We start from the raw sequence: 20,351 nt of genomic DNA on the forward strand, positions 1-20,351 counted from the left end.
GGCTCGGCTCGGCACGGCTCGGCGCGGCTCGGGGCGCGGGGGGAGACAGGCAGGGAGGGAGGGGGGAGGTAGGCAAGGAGGGGGGGAGGCAGGCAGGGAGGGAGGATGGGGAGCCCCCGCCGACGCGCCGGCCCGAGCCGCTCCGTTCCCCCGGGCCGCCCCCGCACGGGGCAGGCGGGCGGGGGGCGGCCGTGGGGGGAACTGTCAGGGCCGCACGTTTCCAGCCGCATTACGTGAACAAATGGCGGGGGCGCAGCCAGCCCAGCCAGCGGGGCTTGTGTAACTTTGCGAGCGTGCCAGCAAGTTTAAAGTCCCTGGTCTCTCCTCCTCCTCCTCCTCCTCCTCCTCCTTCCCTCGCTCCAGACACCAGCGCGGGCCGAAGGACGATGAGAGGCTGATTGTTTGCTCCGGCTCCCATTCGCATCCCCTCGCCTATAAATACTGGGGAGAAGAAAAGCTGCTCCCGCCGCCTCCCCCGGGCCGCGTTTCCTTTCCGACGGCCCGACCTGCCCGATGGCACCGCCCGGGTGCCGCAGCGCCTGAGACCCCGCTACCCGCCTGACCCTTCCAAAGGTGCAGCCCGCACTCCCCGTCCTCCCGCACCACCCCGCCCCATCTCCAGCAGGAAAGGAGCCCCTCTCTCTCCGCTCGGCCCCCTCTCCCCCGGTTTCTCCCGTATCTCTCTTCCCGCCGGCTCCTAGGAAAGAGGAGAAGATGCGATTCGCGCCGCCAGGGCTCCGGCTCGCCCAGCTCCTCGCGTGTATCTACTGGAGCTGCCTGTGGCCTGCCGGCTGCCAGCAACAGCAGCCGCTGCGCCGGGATCCCCCGCCGCCCCCCGCCGGCTGGAGGCAGCGGATCCAGTGGGAGAACAACGGGCAGGTGTACAGCCTGCTCAGCCTGGGCTCCCAGTACCAGCCCCCGCGGCGCAGGCAGGCGGCGGAGGCGGCGGGCAGCCCCATCCTGCTGCTGCGGAACAACGGGACGGCGCTGCCCCGCAGAGCCGCCACCCGCGCCGCCGCCGCGCAGCCACAGCCCCCGCCCGCCGCCGGCACCCGGGGCGGCTCCGGTGCTCGGCACTGGTTCCAGGCCGGCTACCAGCCTTCCTCCGGAGGCCGCGCCGCCGCCGGGCAGCGGAGCCAAGCGCTCGCCACCCCCGCGGCCAGGAGCGCCTCCTCGGGGGCGCCGCGACCCAGCGCCCCCGCCAGCCCCGCCGGCGGCACCGGCACCGACGGCAACGGGAGCAGCACCAGGGCCGGCGGGCTGCCGCCCCTCGGCAGCTTCAGGCCCGGGCGGGAAGATGTCATGGTAGGAGACGACCCCTACAACCCCTACAAGTACACAGACGATAACCCCTACTACAACTATTATGACACCTACGAGAGGCCCCGCCAGGGCAGCAGGTACAGACCCGGCTACGGCACTGGCTACTTCCAGTACGGTAAGAGCCCTCCTTCCCGCCCGTCCCGTCCCGTCCCGTCCCTCTCGGCCCCGCCGCGCCGCCCCGCTCGCTCCCGAGCACGCCGGTCCCGGCGGGATGCGCTGCGGGGGTCGCCGTCGCTGCCAGCCCCTCTGTTGGGGCAAAACCCGACCAGACGGGCGATCGCCCGGCTCCTGACCCGCGGGAATCCCGGCGGAAAGCCCGGTGGGAATCCCAGTGGCCCGCGGTCCCCGCGGCTGGAAGAGCGGGGAGCTGCGGAGGGCACGTCCATTAGCCCACCGCGGGATTCTGGGTGTCGTGCTTGCGATGTGATCTTTGGGAAAAGCCGAAGAGCCTGAGCAAAGGGGAGGAGAGCGAGGTTAACGGAGGGCAGGGGTCCGTAACAAAACGACGGCTCCTAACGATTGGGATGGTAGCCAAATATCTGCAAACGTGTCCTGGGTTGATCTTGCTGTTATGTGGTTGGTTTGATGAACTGCAGGTCTCCCTGACTTAGTCCCGGATCCCTATTACATCCAGGCGTCCACATATGTCCAGAGAATGTCCATGTATAACTTGAGATGTGCTGCCGAGGAGAACTGCTTGGCAAGGTAGGCATCACCTCAGGCTTTTGCCCATCCACTGTAAGTTCTTGTGTTCCTGTGTCCACTGTGGAGTACCTGTGAACATGGTGAAGAGTGGAGAAGAGTGAGGTTGGAGGCCCAGGGAAACACAACCCAGTTTGAAACCTTCTTCCAAGCTTGTGGCAGATGGTGGGGTATACACATCAGAAAGCAACATTGCCATACTAGAGAGACAAGCTACGGATCTTTTGAAAAACCTACACCTTGTGAAAAGTTATATTACACATTTGTATTGTCGGGCTCATTTGAACATATCTGAATTTTGTGAAATGGAGGCATCCAAAAAAACTATTTGAATCTGGTGGTTTTCATCTCCCTTCTCTAATCTCATAAGATCATATGCAACTCCACTAAGAAAAGACGAAACAAAAACCTATTCTTAACCAGCACAAGTTACTATTAAAATTATAACAAGCTAATTGTTTCTGGGCCTATGCCTTGTAATGTCTCTTAAAACTAAAATCTCCCTGAAAAGTGTTTCAAAGTCTCTTAAGGGGTTGAAATAACAGCTTTGCTATGAAGTTTGGTCTTGTCCAGTTGGCAGAGAGGGATTTTTCCTGTTTTGTTTGGAAAGAAATCAACATAGCTGTTTTTAACCGTTTTAACTTGTTTGATACCTTATCATTTAAAACAGATTTATGTATTTACCAGCATCATTAATTGATATCAGACTTTTTCCAGGGTCGTACTCTTTGTTCACTTGCTGGAAAAAGAAAACATGACATAGGAAGCAGTATTTTTCTGCTAGATTCTCAGTGAATACTAATTGAGATGTTCTTGCTAGCTATCAGTTGACTAAAATATTCCAGTATTTAAAAGATAATAGCTATGTGAAAGAGGATAATACAGCCTGTTCATATATATATGTATTTTTTACAACAGAATCAAACAACTGTTGTGTGATCTTACATACACAGGGAGTTATTTTTGTTAACAGCAACTAATGAATTGTAGTTTTGGTACCAGAGTAATTTTACAGTTTAGCAGTGATCTGCTTTATAGATGAACTCAGTCAGTGGTCCAACTTCCATTTAGAATATTGGAAGTAGATTGGAATCTTACTCAGGTCTTGGTCTGACACCAGGAATTTCCACACCATACGGAATTCCTGTGAACCTCCAATGCATGAAGTTTAAGGGGGCTGAAAAGACCTCTGCTGTCAGTTACTTCTGAGACAATAGAAAGTGTTTTTTTAAAGTGTTTCTTGAATATACTTACACATTTTTCTTTTTTTCCATTATTGCAGTTCAGCTTATCGAGCAGATGTCAGAGACTATGACAATCGGGTGCTCCTGAGATTCCCCCAAAGAGTGAAAAATCAAGGCACATCAGATTTTCTGCCCAGCAGACCCCGTTATTCATGGGAGTGGCATAGCTGTCACCAGTGAGTAAACTGCTCAGTATGAAATCTATGTTTTTCACTAACAAATTGTCACTTATAAGATGACATTTTCTAAAACTGCAGTGAAGCAGAGAAAAGCCATGACGAAACTTTAGCCTCTTACTGTCTGATACATTTTATGTAGCAGTAATTACTCTTTCTATATTCACATGAAACCAAAAGGGATATGAAGCTTATGTAAAAAACTTGTACAAAGTCTAAATTATTTATAAATACAAGTCTCAAGCCAGTTTTGATGTAGATTATAGTCCAGTTACATTTAAGTGTAACCAGTTAATAAAAATCCCAATCATGTTAAAATAAATGGAAACCCTAAAATGTACATCTACTAGCATGGTCCCTATGATATAGCATTGTAAACAGTGACCCATACCTCTTGACCTGAATTTCATGAGTTAGTTCTTGACAAGGAATGCTCTGATAAATATGGAATTGAAAAGCTACTGAATTGATTGATCCTGTCATCAATAATATCCTTATCAGATAATGATACTTTGACACAGCAGCAAAGCTCTAGAAATAGCATAATTGTTGGAAACACAGAAAGGCAAATGAAGTAGGACATTTTCAACATTTTGGGAGCAAGTAACACAGCAAACCTGTATCTTTTCAGAAAACTCACATTCAGCAGTTTTCAGGTTTGTTCTGTTTTTTGCTATTTCACAGCAGAACCAGTTGTAAAATACTAGAAGTACTTAGAATAGTTACTTCCACCTTATTTAAAATACAACTCTGCTGCTACAGGTACATAAATGATAACTTAATATTATTCTTTAAAAAAAATGGCATGTAATGTGGGCTTGATCTGAAGGCCTCTGAGCCTTCAGAGGCTTTAAGCACTGAATGAAAAATCAGTATCATTAGAACAAATTCTTTCAAAACAAGACCAGTATTATTAGTTTATAAAACTTTTAAAGATAAAAAAAGCTAAAAGTAAATCAAATCATAAAACAAAGCCTCCACAAATGCTTTAGTTAACCCCCATTCCTGAAAAAAAATCAATCACCAATAACAAAAATAGCCCAACTCTAGTGCTTAAAAAGCTGATAAATAGATGAAATGGAGAGAGCAACTGAAATCTTCCATTTGTAAAAGAGCAATTTCTTACTCTGCCACAACAGCCTAGCTATTGCTGTCCAGATGTAAAGTGTCTCTGATGTTGATTCAGTTCTTGGACAGAACATACATTGCCACAAAAAAATGCATCTCTCGTGATGATTTCCATAACAGTGAAACAAGCTCATTTGGAAATGAACTACAACTGCCAACTAGTTTGGCTAGCCATCAGACTTCAGTGTTAGTCATCATCATCTGTGGACTGGTTTTAGTGTTCTTAATGCACATGCTTGTGAGACTTGTGTGCTGTTTTGTTTCACCAATACATTTGAATTCTGTTTAATTAGATTTTTTTCATACACCTCTTGAGCTGAAGACATTTGTAAGTAACAGCAGCCAAAGATATAGTGAAGGTAGATAAGACAAGTGTAGTTTGGAAAAAGTGTAATTACAAGAATAATAGGTGTTGAACTCTACAGTAAGAGCCTGAACTCACTTTGTGTGAGAGCAAAAAAAATGCATCACTTTGCCCAGATTAAAAGCATACACACTTTTGCAATAGAGATGACATTAAGTACAGACTGCAAAAAGAGTTGACATGGAATGAAATCTGCATTGCCAGTACACAGAAGCCCACTTCTTTATGCAGATTTTGTTTTCATCACTGTTATGAATGTGTTATATTGACTGAGGACCACTGAAATGTGAAAGCAAATTGTTGGGGTTTTGCTAGCAAGTAGCAAACTTCCCTGGAATTTACAGTATGTAAGGTAAGCATTCCTAGTGAAATTCTGGCTAAAGGCAGTTATAAGATGTACAATTCAAATATGAACTACTTAATACTTGCTACTATTATTGGAAAAGAGTTGAAACAGGAAATTTTGGAAAAACAGTGCTGGAATCTTTCCCATAACAAATTAAAATCTATTATTTATTTACAGAAGATGGCATGTAGTAATTGAAAATCAGAGTAATAAAAATAATTGAGTAGCCAGTAATAGGAAAGTATAATAATGCACAGATTTTGTTTAACAAATAAAATTTGGCCACATTTAATGGGAGGTAGATCAAATAGGAATATGTTAAAATGTTATTTATGTGATCTGATCCTTCTCTAATAATGTATCTCTGGTTTAACAGACATTATCACAGCATGGATGAATTCAGCCACTATGACTTGTTGGATGCGAGCTCACACAGGAAAGTTGCTGAAGGACACAAAGCAAGTTTCTGTCTTGAAGATACCTCCTGTGATTATGGATATTATAGGCGGTATGCATGTACAGCACATACACAGGTAAGAGTTGGTTTGGAGACAAGTTTTTTTCCTCCTCTAGTCTATATTTGGGTAACTTTTCTGCTTATCATCTGACTCCCTGAATTAACTGATGACCTAACTAACTTCTGAAATTCCTCTGTCAGAGGCCAGGATACCATCTTGGAGACATAATTTACCCAGGTGCTGCTAAGTGGGTTCCTCAGTAAAATGCACTGACACTCATAAGCTTAGCACCACTGCTAAATGAACTCTATTAAGACACACCACAAGTTCTCATGGCTATAAGTCCAGTCAAGTGAGCTAAAGGGAACTCAAGACAGCCAGTAAAGAAGTCGCTCCAATGTTCATCCCCCCACAACTGCTCAGTTATATCCTTGGCTGGTCCCAGAGTTCAGCACTAGTATTTTCACCCTTTCAGAGTCTGAAGCTGTAAGGTTCTGAATTCCATTAATACCTATTGCTACTGGCTGGCAGTCTGATGCAGAAATCTTACAGCATTATTTTATGCCTGTATTTAAGGCATGAAAGATATAAAGAGAATGGCAGCCATTTGAACATTATGATGGGTCATGTACAAATGTAAAGCCAGGTGCTAGGGCTTATTAAAGGAACAGATGAAAAATGGAATCAAACATTAAGATAAAAAAATCCTTGAAAGACTCCTACCTTGAATATTGCATCACCATCTCTCAAAACTGCTGCAGAAAAGCTTAAAAAATCCAAACTAGCCAACCCCAGAACAAGGATGATCAGCAATGTAGTATGGCTAAGAGACTTCATTGACTTTTTTTTCCATTTGGAAAACCAAATAAGAACGAAACTTGAGTGGTTCTGGATTGAAAGAGGAAATTGTTGATATTTATTCTTTCTTGCAATACAAGAATTTAAGACCTGCTAGACAACAGCTTTAAAACAGAAAGGAGTGCTCTTTTGACACATGAATGAAGTATTAAATGCCTTGCCTTAGGATGTTGCAGAGGTCAAAAATATTTACATGTGTTCAAGAAAAATTCAGACAAAATAATGGTCACTATTAAACACAAAATAAATCTGATGGTACTCCATGTCTTAAACACAGTTAAATGCCTGGTGGAAGGAATTTGCCTGACATTACACATCCTATTTCTTAGGTTCTTTTGTCCTCAAGCATCTGCTGCTGACCATTGTCAGAGACATGACACTGAGCTTGATGGATCTGTAGTTTAACTCAACGTGGCCATACTTACATGTACATCTGTATCCCTTATTCTGCAGCTTTTAATCTAGGAGGTAGTTATTTTATCACAGAGAAATAACAGGTATGCTTCACTGGCTGACGTGTCCACATTCGAATTTTAACTATAATGAATGATGTGCAATACATAAAGGCTTTGAAGAGGTTTTATAAATATCTTTTCTCCTTTGTAGACTATGACATCTAACTAAGCAACATACATATTTTACAGCTGGAGTATTTGTGTCACTAGAATCGTGGCTGTGTCAGCGTTTCCACTGGAAGCCCATGTTTCAGGGGTTTGTAATTGGACTGTAAAACTTTCCTCCAGCCTCAGACTTGGCACATACATGCTGGGTCAAGAGGGAATTCCTACAGGACTTGGGTTTTCTGCACTTTGTGTGTTGCCAGAACAGATTAGCTTTGCCTAGAGCAATCTGTGTTGGACACAGTTAGAGACACCAGATTTGAACCACTGATACATTCATAGTTAGGGATTCTTACTGATGTTCCCAACAACAAAGAATTTTTCAGAAAAGATTCATCTGGAAGAAAGGCTACATTTTCAGTTCCCTCAGATTCTTGTGCCACTGTATGCCTGAAGAGACACCATTTCCATGCAAAACTCAATGTGAAAATAGTCTTGAGTCTACTGTTCAAAGTTAGCACTTTGGCAGAATACATCCATAGCAAGAAGTTGCATCATTCCTAAGGGTAGAGAGAGGTTCCAGCATAGTGATAGGGTTTGTATTTAAGGACTCCAGAAGCAATTTACTTGAGATTTACAAATACTTATATTATGTAAAGAACAGGAAATAATAACAGCACCAGTCTTTACGTAAAAGGAGTACTGTAGCAAGTGATAATAAAATACAGATATCTCACAGATGAACAAATATAAATATTATAGATGTTTCCTCTTCAGTAGTAAAGTAATAAAGTGCAGTCTATCAAAATGGTATGTTTGACTTACATATTCGATTTCAGATATACAAATAAAATGCCAAGAAAAAATAAGACTAATTTTCTGAGTTAATTTTCTTAGTGAAGTGTGATGGTTAGGTGAACTTCAGTCTGAGTGTCCCTAATGTCTAGAATGTTACTATTCCTAATGACTAATTTTTTTTTTACATCCACCTTAACTTCATTTTTCAGGGTCTGAGCCCTGGCTGTTACGACACTTACAATGCTGACATAGATTGCCAGTGGATTGATATTACAGATGTAAAACCTGGAAATTACATTCTGAAGGTAAGTGTATTGGGAGTGGTGAAGTATGTTTTGGGTTTTTTTTGTTGTTGTTTGCTTTTTAAAGAAGCAAATCATAAGCATACATCCTTTTGAATGTATGTGAGCAGCTGAAACCTGGAAATAGATGAACACTATGCTTTCTCCCCTTAAGGTGAGTGTAAACCCCAGCTATTTGGTGCCTGAATCTGATTACTCCAACAATATAGTGCGCTGTGATATACGCTATACAGGCCACCATGCATATGCCTCTGGCTGCACAATTTCACCGTAAGTACTTTCCTTTGTTTTCTGTCACTGTCTTACATTCATGGTAGTGAAGTTGACAAAAAGATTTATAAAGCTTAGAGATTTACTTTATCTTGAAGAAAATAACTTCCACTATTAGTTCTACTGATAGCAATTTCTTCAGTATTTTGTTTCTGGGGTTTCAGGAATTTCAAAGTTTGTGAGAATTTTGCACTTGTGCCATCAGATTATATAGCACTTTCAAAATTGCTGTTACTGTCTGGGCTGCTAGATAACTACCTCTGGGTCACACCTTCCTTGTATTTGCACTAGAACCTTTCTGTGATCATTCACTACCCATTTATGCCGCCCACACAGAACTGTTCAGCAGTTACAGAGCTGTTAAAACATTCTGTAAAATCCCACACATGTATGTCACTGCGCTGCTGCTGCAGCTTACACAGCAGCCATCCTCCCTGAAACAGTTCTTTCACACACACTCCATCTACAGTTTAGTTCTTCAAAAGTTTAAACAAGGCCAAATGTACATCTCTTTAAAAATCTTTTCTCCAAAAAAGAAAATTAATTTAATAAATTACCTCATGATAGATCTACCGTACCTTAGTATCTGTCAAATACACACACACACACACAAAGAAGTCTTCTGTAACATAGAGGTAAGCAGTTCTCAGGATAATATATTAGTTGCTCATCCAAAATATTAATCAAGTGATTTCATTTTGATTGCATACGGAGTATTAACATTTTATAGAGGTTTATATGAAATAAATTCCAGAGAAGTAAATGAAAAGTAAAATAGATGACCAGTGTAGTCTTATATAACAGCATCAGTGAAACAAATACACTGAATTAATGTGACTAGCTTAATTAGCTTGTAAAATGTTCATTCCTTACTTTGCATTAGGAAATCAGTAGTCAAATGAGGCTAAAGGGAGGAATGTTTTTTCATGCCAGTGTGGAGATTTGTATTTGTAATCACATTTTGATCATACTCATGACAAGTAAAATGGCTTCAGCAAAGTCCTCTGTTCTTGCTGTGTATTGGTCAGACTTCATGAAAAGGAAGAAAAAAGAATAGGTGTTCTGCAGGTTGTGAGAGATTATTTTTGGTGGACCTAAGGCAGGAGCTTTTCAAGCATTTCTATGTAACAGGACTGATTTCTCCTTCTTGGAATACTGCGTGTGCTCGCATTCATGTGGAAGGGAAACTTATGCTTCATACTTTTAACTTCTAGTCTCCCCATCTTACCTCTGAAAATGTTATGGAGTACAGAGAGTAAAAGAATTATTAAGGTTGGAAAAGACTTTTAAGATCATCAAGTCCAACCATCAATCTATGACCACCACATTCATTATTAAACCATGTTCTCAAGTGCCATATTCACATTTTTTTGAACACTTTAAGTGATGATGACTACACTACATCCCTGAGCAGTCTGTTCCAATGTTTTGCAACACTTTATGTGAAATATTTTTTCCTAATATCTAATCTAAACCGCTCCTGACTCAAGTTGAGGCCATTTCCTCTTGTCCTGTGACTTGTTACCTGAGAGAAGAGAGCGACCCCCACCTCCCTATAGCCTCCTTTCAGATAGTTGTAGAGAGCAATAAGGTCTCCCCTGAGGGTCCTTTTCTCCAGGATAAACCACCCTCTCTCTCTCTCTCTCTGTGTATATATATATATATATAATGTACATATATTCGCGCAGGGTGAGGAAACAAAATTTCTCTTACTGTTCGCTGACTTGTGCCTTCGAGCTGATAAATGAGTACTTAGCAGATATTCTTTTTGTACCTGTTTGGTCACCTGCACAAAATTATTTCTTTTCTTTTGACAGATACTGAGAAATGTACAAGAAAATGGATGAGATGGTGCCAAATGTTTTGAACTGAAGTATCATTATATAAACTTCAATAGGATGCGAACACTATAGAAACAAAACTACAGAACATACATACATACGTACACTCACACACCTTATGTGATTTCAAAGCACTCCAGCAGCTTCTCAACCAAAACTTTACTGGAGTTTAAGAATTTAAATTGGCATTACTTGTATTACTATCGAAATGTGTGGAACTGGTGATTAATGCACAGATATTTTACATTTTGAAAACCCAACTCATTCATAAAAACCTGACTAAGTCTTAGCTCCTTGAAATTTGGAGTTTAGATGATAATAGGCTTCAGTGGTAATATAACTGGTGAATGAGTTGAACGTATTTTAAAAGGCAGAAAAAAAGTATGCAATATGAATCAAATAAAATGCAAGAGAAAGTACTAATGTCAGCTATCTCAGAAAATACCATAATGAAAACCAGCTTAAGAGTAATGATACAGTACCTTTAAAAATACTTGCTAGAACACATTGATATGAATGAGAGAAGTATGTTCAGTTTTCAAGGAATATTAACGTATAGCAGAGAAATACATATATATTATATATATCAGTTATACCCCTGCAAGAAAAGTTACGTTTACATTTTTAATACATTAGAAGTTTTTCCATTTTCTTAAGTGAAAAACAGATGGGGTTTTGAAATACACCTTTCCTTTGTGAAAATTAATTAAAAAACTTACCCACCTTTCTATGTTCAAGAGATTTTTCAAGGTGGGGCTTTTAAAAGACTTCCGCAAAATTAATGCGGATAAAAATAATAGCTGTCAAGAAATGGGCTCTTGGAGATGAAGAAGAGCCCTTGATGTGGTCATCTGTGAAAAAAATTCAACTTGAACAGATTAACCATCAAAATAATACTGGCAATTAACTCAGGTGGCACCACAAAGAGAAGTAGGTCAGAATCTTAATGAAGTACTTTTAGTGTGAAAAAGCCTACTACCTGCTTCCCCCTTAAGTACTGTAGTTGACTTTAAAAATGTGTATCTCAGTATTCAAAATAACAAAGTTGAAAATACACTATATAGAGAGGGAGAACAAAAGTCAGTGTAATAACTTCCTACTTTAGGCTATTCAGGAACCAAATGCAACATTGTTAAGGGGAAAAACTTCAAGCTCAAATTAATGTTTTCGTTGAACTGCTTAACTGGTGCTGGGTACACTACTCCTCCTCCTCCCATCCCAAAATTATTTTGCTTTTGCAGTGCACCCTGCTGTAAGCTACAGTAGCTGTGATTTTCGTTTTAAACTGTGAAATGACATATCACAAGGGGATCTGGTGTTTTTTTCAGAAGATTTCTGATCATGTAAAATAAGGATCTACCTTTGAAACAATGGAACCTAGAAATATTGATTGGCATTGGTTAAATGTGATCAGTTCAAAACACCTAATAAAACATGGAAAGCTCAATATATTAAAAAAAAATTGAAAAATAGCTGTGCTATTGAAAATAGTTAAAAATTTAAAAATCTGAGGAGTATGGAGTATTTTTTGTTATCACTACATTATCACTGAGAATATTTCAGGCAGTATTTGGAAATATTTTATGCATTGGAACCCTATAGATTTAATTTGGATGCTTGATGAATCGCCATAATATCGTTTAAGGATCAGCTGTTCTTTAGTACATATATTTATTTCCTGATTATAAAGTATTTCCACCTTAATCATAACTCGGTTACAAATTTGCACAACTAGAATTTAAAAAGGACCTAAGAACCAGCAACCTGGTGATTACTACCCACCAGTGGGAGAGGGTGTAGAATGAATACCATTTATACCTGCAGGTCCCTTTTTGTTTGGTGCGAGATCCATTTTGGCAATTAGTAACCAGTATGAACAATGAACAGGAGCAAAATTCAGAAACTCGATTTATTAGAAAGCCATTTGTTACATATGTCTGCAAAAACGAGGGCGTGTTCAAAGTCTAGGCTTCTGAAATCTCAGCCCAAAGAGCTTTTAAGTTTAAGAGGTGTTGAGGGATGCAAGCGCATTCATCTTTCTATAGACTTAGCAGCTTGGGCAATAGACACAAAAGCTAGTGAATGGAAACTAAGCTGTGGGCATGAGCTGCTTCCTGGCAAGAGGTTGTGTGCTCGTACCTCACTGTGCCTGATGCTGAATGTGGGATATGAGAGCACTAACAGGAAACAGAGCAGCTGCAGAAAGTGAGGTTATCCCCTGGCTCATGAGACAGGAACCTGCTTACATGTCTGTACCCAAACTACTTGCAGAACTCCACTGAAGTCAGCAAGCAGCCAGAAGGCCTTGAGCATCTGTGTAGGTGGAGTAAGTGGAAATGGCCTGGTTCAGAAAGGTGTTGAACGCTGTAACTTTGAATCTTGGGGATATTGTAGCTACAAAAATGTAGCTTTTTTTTCCGTAGCAAAATATTGTATTTGTTTTTAAATGTGTGTTAAGCAACATTACATTGATGTACAATAGCACAAAAACTGCCTAAGATAACATGAACAGTCTATTTAGAAAAACAGGGGATTTTAGGATTAAAAAAAAAAAAAAAAGGAATGTGACTTTAACCCTGTCTATGGTAAATCACAACGCAGTAGAAGAGTTTATTATATAGCATGTACAGAAGTAGTTCTAAATAGGGGAGCACCAACCAGTATTTTCAGTATCTTGGCTCTGCAGATTTGACCCAGACACCTTAACTTACTTTTTTCATACTGGAAAATAATTATGGGATTATGTGCATTTTTGTTGAAAAAAAGTCTATAAACCTGTTTTGATAAAAGCTTTTATTTTTACAGCAAATTATATTTGGATTCCATTTCACAAGACATTGGGTTGATTCCCATCATCTTTGAAAGGCATCTTGCCATTGGTAGGAGAAAAATCAGATTTAGATTTTGAGAGATTTCTAGTATAAATTTGCTGTCTTGCAGTCTCAAATTTCTTCTGAAAAGTCAGACTGTAAAAATGTATGTGAACCAATTACCTCCCACATTTCAAATCTTAACATAAAAATTACATATAAGGAATATGTTGTATGTCGGGTTCATTACAGGAGGGGTTTGTTATATATATTTTTTTTAATCCTGAAACACATTTGATATTTGCATATTTCTAGACAAAAGTGTAACAAAAATGACAGATTGGTCACCAATGGAACCAACATATTGTGTAGATTATGTTTTTGTGTTACTAAAGTCTACTCATTTTCTCTCTGCTCCAGAGTTTACTGTGCAGTGTTGAATGAGTGCAAACACCAAATGTACCTTCTTATAGTCATTCATGCATTGTTTGCAGTGTGCTCATTCAAAAACAGCGGGGTGAGTTTCATAAATGAGACATTGAAAAGTGGTTTATCCTGTGTCTCACACTTATGCCGACAAGGCATTTTCATTTTCTCCAAATCCTAAAAGGTGCTGAAAGATTTTAACTTGAATTAAAACCAAAGAGTATGTTATTGGGAGGTTTTTATTATGCAACTAATGCTACAGATACAGTGAAATGCCACTTGTTTTTGCAACTTTTTAGAAGGTTTTTCGTTATTTCCTTCACCTTTCTTCCAAGAGTCTTAATTTCAGTAACTTTGCATCTTTACCTGAAGAGCTCTAATTTATAATATTCAGGCACTAGCTTTGTATTCTTCATTGCACTTTCATATTCTTGTGTTACATGCCTGTATTATGGTTGCAAGTCTATGTGAAAATGACTTGAATAAAATGTTTCAAGCGTTCTACTTGTCGAAGTATTATACTTACTGTATAGGCCAGATCCATCTCTCTATGAGATTTAAGGTTGTTATATCTATAGGAAAACGAGGAAGATTTTGTCGTGCTGACATGGTCTCAGAAAAAAAGTCACAAGTTAGAAACAAGAAAGAAAAATTACTCCTCACACTACACAAAGGATTAACATGTGAAAGCTAAACAGGACAAGGCATTTGGTTCATCTGGATACAGGATTTCCTTACCATATTGTCTGTATCTGTAAAAGCAGGAACTCAGAAATCACTTTCAGAATTTCTGCTCCAAAAATTATACTTTCATGGGAAGAACATTTGAACAGTACAGAAAGTCTGTGTACTCTAGAAAATTGACTAACGCATTAAATATGCAATTACCCAAAAAATATTTTATCCTGTTATTTACATTCTCTGAGTACAGACTGAAGTCCTGCTGCCTCTTCACTCTGTATGCTAAACTGATGAAATGGTCTGAGTTGTGAAGCAACTCTTGTCCCTTCACTGAGGGACTAATACAGAAAAGCATGGTTAAAAACTTTGGAGTGTTGCTCTAGTAAGAGGTTGTTAAACACTTAAATATAAACTAATGGCACTCTTGGTTTTGAATAAATGGAGACAATACCAATGTAATATCTTTTAACATTCATAAAATAAATGTAGAAATATTTCAGATATGAACCACTTTGAGTAATGTTTCTATAATTTATTTAAAAAAATTGTTCCTATTCTACTACTTATTAGAATTGAGAGCTTCAAATTGAGAATTTCTTCAAGTACTATTCCTAGCACATAGAATTTGGTGTGGATCAAAATCCAGGCAAATACAAAAACGCAGTAAAAAATGCATACAATAATTGCAGAAAGTATATTCAAATCTGTTGAAAATAAAGTATGTCCTAGTTCCAAAATATCTTCTACGGACTATTCTACTGTCTCATTTTCACATTAGATCATCTATCTAGTATCACAAAATGATCTATCACCAGTACACACTTACAAAGCAGCTCAACACATTTGGTGAAGAAAGTATTGCTGTAACTGAATTTTCATTCAAGCCCTCTTTCTCCTGATCTAATCATTCCATAAAAACTGATGTAAGAAATATTTATGCCTCTTCAGAAGCCTTCAAGCTGCTGCTATCAACAGTACACCTTTTTTTTTTTTTAAAAAAACCACCAAATTTAAACTAGCAATGACCATCTTAAAAGACATCGAAAAATATGAGATTGTTTTGCTGGTAATTCTTAAGTGAAAAATAGTGCACCTGAAGCAGCCTAGTAGTATCCAACAGAAGGTACCTGGCTGAAGACATTTCTTTTGTGGTATGGTACTGAACTGGAAAGCATGGTTCAACATTTTTAAATCTAATCATCACAGAATGAAAAAACTTTCCACATCGCTATAAAAATAAATTGGTAGTACTTTGTGAGAAGTCTCTGTCTAAACAGTACTACAGATAACCGAGTTATGTTAAAGTCACGTATATACTCAACATGTTATGTTGTTACAATGAACATAATGTTGATAAACTTTATCAACAACCTCCAGGCAAGTTCATTGGATTTATCAGTTCACAAATAAATTGCCCAGTTACATGTAAAAAATATTATCAAGTCTCCACCATCACTACTCCTTTGTACAGTGTATTAAGGCTGTGATCCAGGTGAGTCACTAAGTATCAACTAAAAGTGGTAGTAACCCATTAAAATATGAAGCAATGCCAGTAACCTAAACTCTCTTCTCTCATGCATGTTTAGTGTATGTTATCTTTTCCCTTTTCTTTAAAATAAGAGCTCAGAAGTGTTTTTGAAGACAAAAAAAAGAGATGTTTTGATAAGTCAGGCTTCCTTCAGGAAGAATTCTGTGGCCACGAATTACAGTTGTAATAATGCAGTAAGAAACTTGCTCAAGTGCCAAGATAAACTAATGCTCCTAGATCTCTAAGCACATGCAAAAAAGCATTTTAGAACATAAGCTTCTTAGCATCTTGGACTTTTTCCAAACTGCAGTCATTAACTTTTTGATCTTTAATGTGAATAACTCTTAAAATAGGGTCCATTTGCTAAAAGAAAGGTAAGCTGCCCATGAAAAATTGTGTTATAGCTGAAAACATCTACCAAAAGTAATTTTCCTCGCCTTTGACTGGAACCAGAGAAGTCTATGGCATTCAGCTAGAATTTATTTACTTATTTTATTTAAAGCACTAAGGGTTAACATCTGCATCTGGAAATCTCGAAGTCTGTATATAACAGGTAAATGCATGGTTTTTTTCTATGAAATACAATCCTTCACTATAAAACCACAGTACACATGTTTCTGTGTTTTATTCTGATGCTTCTGGCCTTAAATATTGTTGCACATAGTACAGTGAGAATAACAGCAACAAAACCCACTGGAAAATGGAAGTTTTTCCGAATTTTGCATTCCTCTGAGAGGCAATGCCATTCAAGAAAGATAGTATCACATACACTGACATTTGCTCAAGATCCAGAAAAGAAAGCCTAACTAAGCGGGGCAAAACATGCCTAGATACTCATACAAAAATTGATGAACTGGGATGTTTAGTCTTCAAGAACTTAACACAGGATGGGAGAACGGGTCTGTTTTTATATGAACCTATCTGAGACTAGATCATGGTGAGCATTTTATCTTTCTACCTGCATTTAGCAAAATAAACAACTCTAGATAAGTCCAACTATAATTCCACTCCTAAAATAATTCCATTCCTCCTTGTAGCCTATTTATTCCATTCTTCCTTGTAGCCTGTTTTATACTTGGAAATCTGGGCTCATTGTCTGGATGATATTGCCTATCTACATATTTGGAGACCAGAGAATACCATTGTGATATTTGCTGGGACTTTAGGGAAAAAAATCCCCGAACGCCCATTAAGACATAAAGCCTGCAGGAGAAGGAGACAGAGGTGGCCATACCAGTAACAGAGTAACATAACATTAAAAAAACTGAAGTTGTTCCTGACATTCGACTCTAATGCCATCACAAGTGGTATTACATCATCACTCTGAGGAATTAAAGAATGACTACATGTTTTAGACAGCTTCCAGTACCTGCCCTATGGTCAGGAATAGATGTGGCAGGAAGAGACTTCTAAACATAATTTAGTTCAAACCCACTGACCAAGCACCCACCCTGAAATGGCTACCCAGGAATAACTCAGTCAAGTTCTGAATGTCTCCAAGGATAGAGACTCCACAACCTTTCTGGGCATCTGTGTACTGGGGAGCCCAGAACTAGATCCAAGACTTCAGAAGTAGCCTGATCTGTGCTTAGTACAGGGCAAGAATCACATCTCTCATACTGCTGGCTATGCTCTTTCTAATGCAGACCAGGAGGCTGCTGGGCTTCTTTGATAAGACATAGAAAAATATTGTTTTTCGTAAGACTGTAATATGTAGGAAGGCCTTCAACACTTAAAGGGACTACATATTCTAAAAGTTTGCATAGATTTAAGAGCAGAAAATCTGCAGAAAGGAAATCCATACGATTATTAAAAGCAATAATCTACAGTATCACAAAATGTCCTGGAGCTGGAAAACTAGAAGCTTGAAGATATCAATGTTGCATGATGTATGACTGTGTGCTCCCTCTATCCTATGCTTAAAACATCCCTTTTTGACTGCTTTACAATACACTAGGCAAATGGTCCTTTGGTCTGATGCAGGACTTTCCTTAGGCATGTAGCGGGTTTACCCTGGCCAGATGCCAGGTACCCACTGAAGCCACTCTCTCACTCTCCCTCTGCAACTGGACAGAGGACAGAAAATAAAACAGCCAAGGCTTCATGAGTTGAGATAACAGCTGGGAGAGGTGAGATACTGATTACCTTCATGGGCAAAACAGACTCAAAGTGGGGATAGTACTTAAATTTATTACTAATAGCATAAGAGCCAAAGAGCGAGAAATAAAACTCTTAAAAAACACCTCTCCCCCACCTCTCCTTCCACATTCTCCCTCCTCCCCCTCAGAGGTGCAGTGGGACAGGGAATGGGGATTACGGTCAGTTGTTGTTTCTGCCACTGCTCAGAGAGAGGAGTCCTTCCCCTGCTCCCGTGGGGTCCCACCCACGGGAAACAGGCCCTGGATGGACCTCTCCGGCGTGAGTCCACCCCTCGGGCAACAGCTCTTCCCAAACTGCTGTCCCGTGGGTCACTCCTCCATGGGGTGCAGTCCTTCATGAATGAGCTGACCTGATGTGGGTCCCCCACAGGGGCCACAAGTCCTACCTGGGAAAAACCTGCTCCAGTGTGGGCTTCCCTCTCCATGGGCTGCAGGTCTCTGGCAGGAACCTGCTCCATCCTAGGCCTCCCATGGGGTCACAGCCTCCTTCAGGCATCCACCTGCTCCAGCATGGGCTCCTCCATGGGCTGCAGGGGCACAGCTGCCCCACCATGGTCTGCACCAGGGGCTGCAGGGCCTCAGCTCCAGCACCTGGAGCACCTCCTGCCCCTCCTTCTGCACTGACCTTGGTGTCTGCATTGTCGTTCCCATGTTCTCATCTGCTCTTCCCTGGTTGGAATTATTTCTGCGCAACAACCTTCTGTTCTTAAATGTGTTATCACAGAGGTGTTACTGTTACTCCTAATTGGCTCCGCCTTGGCCAGGGGCAGGAAGTCCATCCTGGAGCTGGCTGGCATTGGCTCCACGGGACAGGGGAAGCTTCTGGCAGCTTCTAACAGAAGCCACCCTGGTAGCCCCTCCCGCTACCAAAACCCAGCCACAGAAACTCACTATAAGGCATTACAAAATGCTGTATGAATAGTAGAGTGTATTATCTTACATCCACTAGAGTCATTTACCAAGTTTCTGAATTAACTTGATTATGTAAGATAACTATAATTAAATAAACACTGCTAAAAATTAATTACAAGTTCAGAACTCATTTCAATTAAGTAGTATGAAAAGCACTTGAAGAAAAATTCAATGAACCTTTTATGTCACAGCCCAATCAAATGAACTCTCAATGTCAGACAGGCACTTAAAAGTCAAATGTTTCTTAATGTACAAAGACCCTTTAATTTTTCATATTCTTTCACAAAGTACAAGCTGCACATGAAAAGGACTCAGCTGTAACTACCAGAACAAAGTATTAAAGACACTCTTTTGGTTCTTCAAATTGGCAGTATAATCAGAGGACAGAGATCACAGTTTAAAAGGACAATATTTAATTGATCTTCAGAAATTTTCATATCATGCTTACCAGGTGATCAGCTTTTCCAGCTACTTGATACATTCATGAATTTTTGAGGTCTGTTCAAGTTCAAGAATCTCTTACTTTTCCTCAGTTGAGATTTATTTGACAATCCAAATCCACATATAAAATACATTTTTACATTAGAAAAAAAAAGCTCCAAAAAAATCTGTACTATTCCTATAGGGCAAAAATGATGTTCCTAAAAACCATTAATTTGTTAGAGTGTATTTCATAAATGGGGGGACTACGCTATGGAACTTATGAACCAACACCACATGGCCATTACATTTATCCACAGACAGCACACAGAATAAATGAAGCAATCTTGATTATTCTAAGACGGTAAGATATAGCAGTTGCAGTTTTATAGGCTGCAAAGGATATGGACAGTAAAACAAAAATGTTCAAACAGCAGTTGCAAAAATCTTTTTTTTTTTTTAAAACCTGAATTTTCATATAATCTAGTCATCAAATTTAATCTTTTTTCCCTGGAATGCTGTAATTTGAGACACTTGTTCTTTGCGTCTCCTGCTTGCTTCCCATGAAGGATGAAGAGGCTGCTCCAAACATGCTTTCTTATTGTCACATTTAATACCTGAAGCTTTTGCAAATGGTTGTTTCTTCAGCTGTGATTCACTTTTAAGAAAACCTGTGCAAGTACAAAATGAAGCATTAACTACATCATGAACTTTCATAAATAGATGCAAACTACTTTGGGATTGCAGATATTTTCAAAAATTTAATAATAACCCATGGGGAACACAGTCATCTGAGCATTCACAGCAAGATTTCCTCATCTTGCAGCCCAGTAAATTGCCATTCAGTGGACTGCAGATAGTTAGATTTATTATTACAGACCACACTCAAAATTTGTGTAGACAAATATTCAGCACAGTCTAAACTTTTTTCTTCACAATAAACCAATGAGATATTACACAATATAACTCAATATGACTGAAATTATATCCTTGATCAAATGAATTCCAAAATGGTATCATATAGTACAAATGGAATAAAATACTA

General features: G+C 39.9%; 2 protein-coding genes across 3 annotated transcripts in view; one reads left to right on the forward strand and one right to left on the reverse strand.

Annotated features, from left to right (window-relative positions):
• The first annotated feature begins 229 nt into the window (after positions 1-229).
• On the forward strand, positions 230-12,415 carry LOX (lysyl oxidase). 2 transcript variants are annotated; one of them, XM_051789438.1, is made up of 7 exons: positions 231-1,438; positions 1,920-2,028; positions 3,308-3,445; positions 5,660-5,816; positions 8,167-8,262; positions 8,414-8,529; positions 10,347-12,415. In XM_051789438.1, exons 1-7 carry the CDS (start codon positions 715-717, stop codon positions 10,351-10,353), a joined length of 1,347 nt encoding a protein of 448 aa, XP_051645398.1. In that variant the 5' UTR covers positions 231-714; the 3' UTR covers positions 10,354-12,415. The 2 variants fall into 2 exon arrangements, with proteins under 2 accessions (XP_051645399.1, XP_051645398.1); XM_051789439.1 differs by lacking the exon at positions 10,347-12,415 and having other exon boundaries at positions 230-1,438; positions 8,414-8,533.
• Positions 12,416-19,124: 6,709 nt separating this feature from the next.
• SRFBP1 (serum response factor binding protein 1) overlaps positions 19,125-20,351 on the reverse strand; it is a 69,634-nt gene continuing 68,407 nt past the window's right edge. Inside the window, 1 exon segment of the mRNA XM_051789416.1 lies at positions 19,125-19,977. Coding sequence (XP_051645376.1) covers positions 19,790-19,977 — 188 coding nt within the window. The 3' untranslated portion in view covers positions 19,125-19,789.

The sequence above is a fragment of the Manacus candei genome, unplaced genomic scaffold, assembly GCF_025592945.1.
Source record: "Manacus candei isolate 608988 ecotype Guabito, Panama unplaced genomic scaffold, ASM2559294v1 h1tg000027l, whole genome shotgun sequence".
Lineage (NCBI taxonomy): Eukaryota > Metazoa > Chordata > Aves > Passeriformes > Pipridae > Manacus > Manacus candei.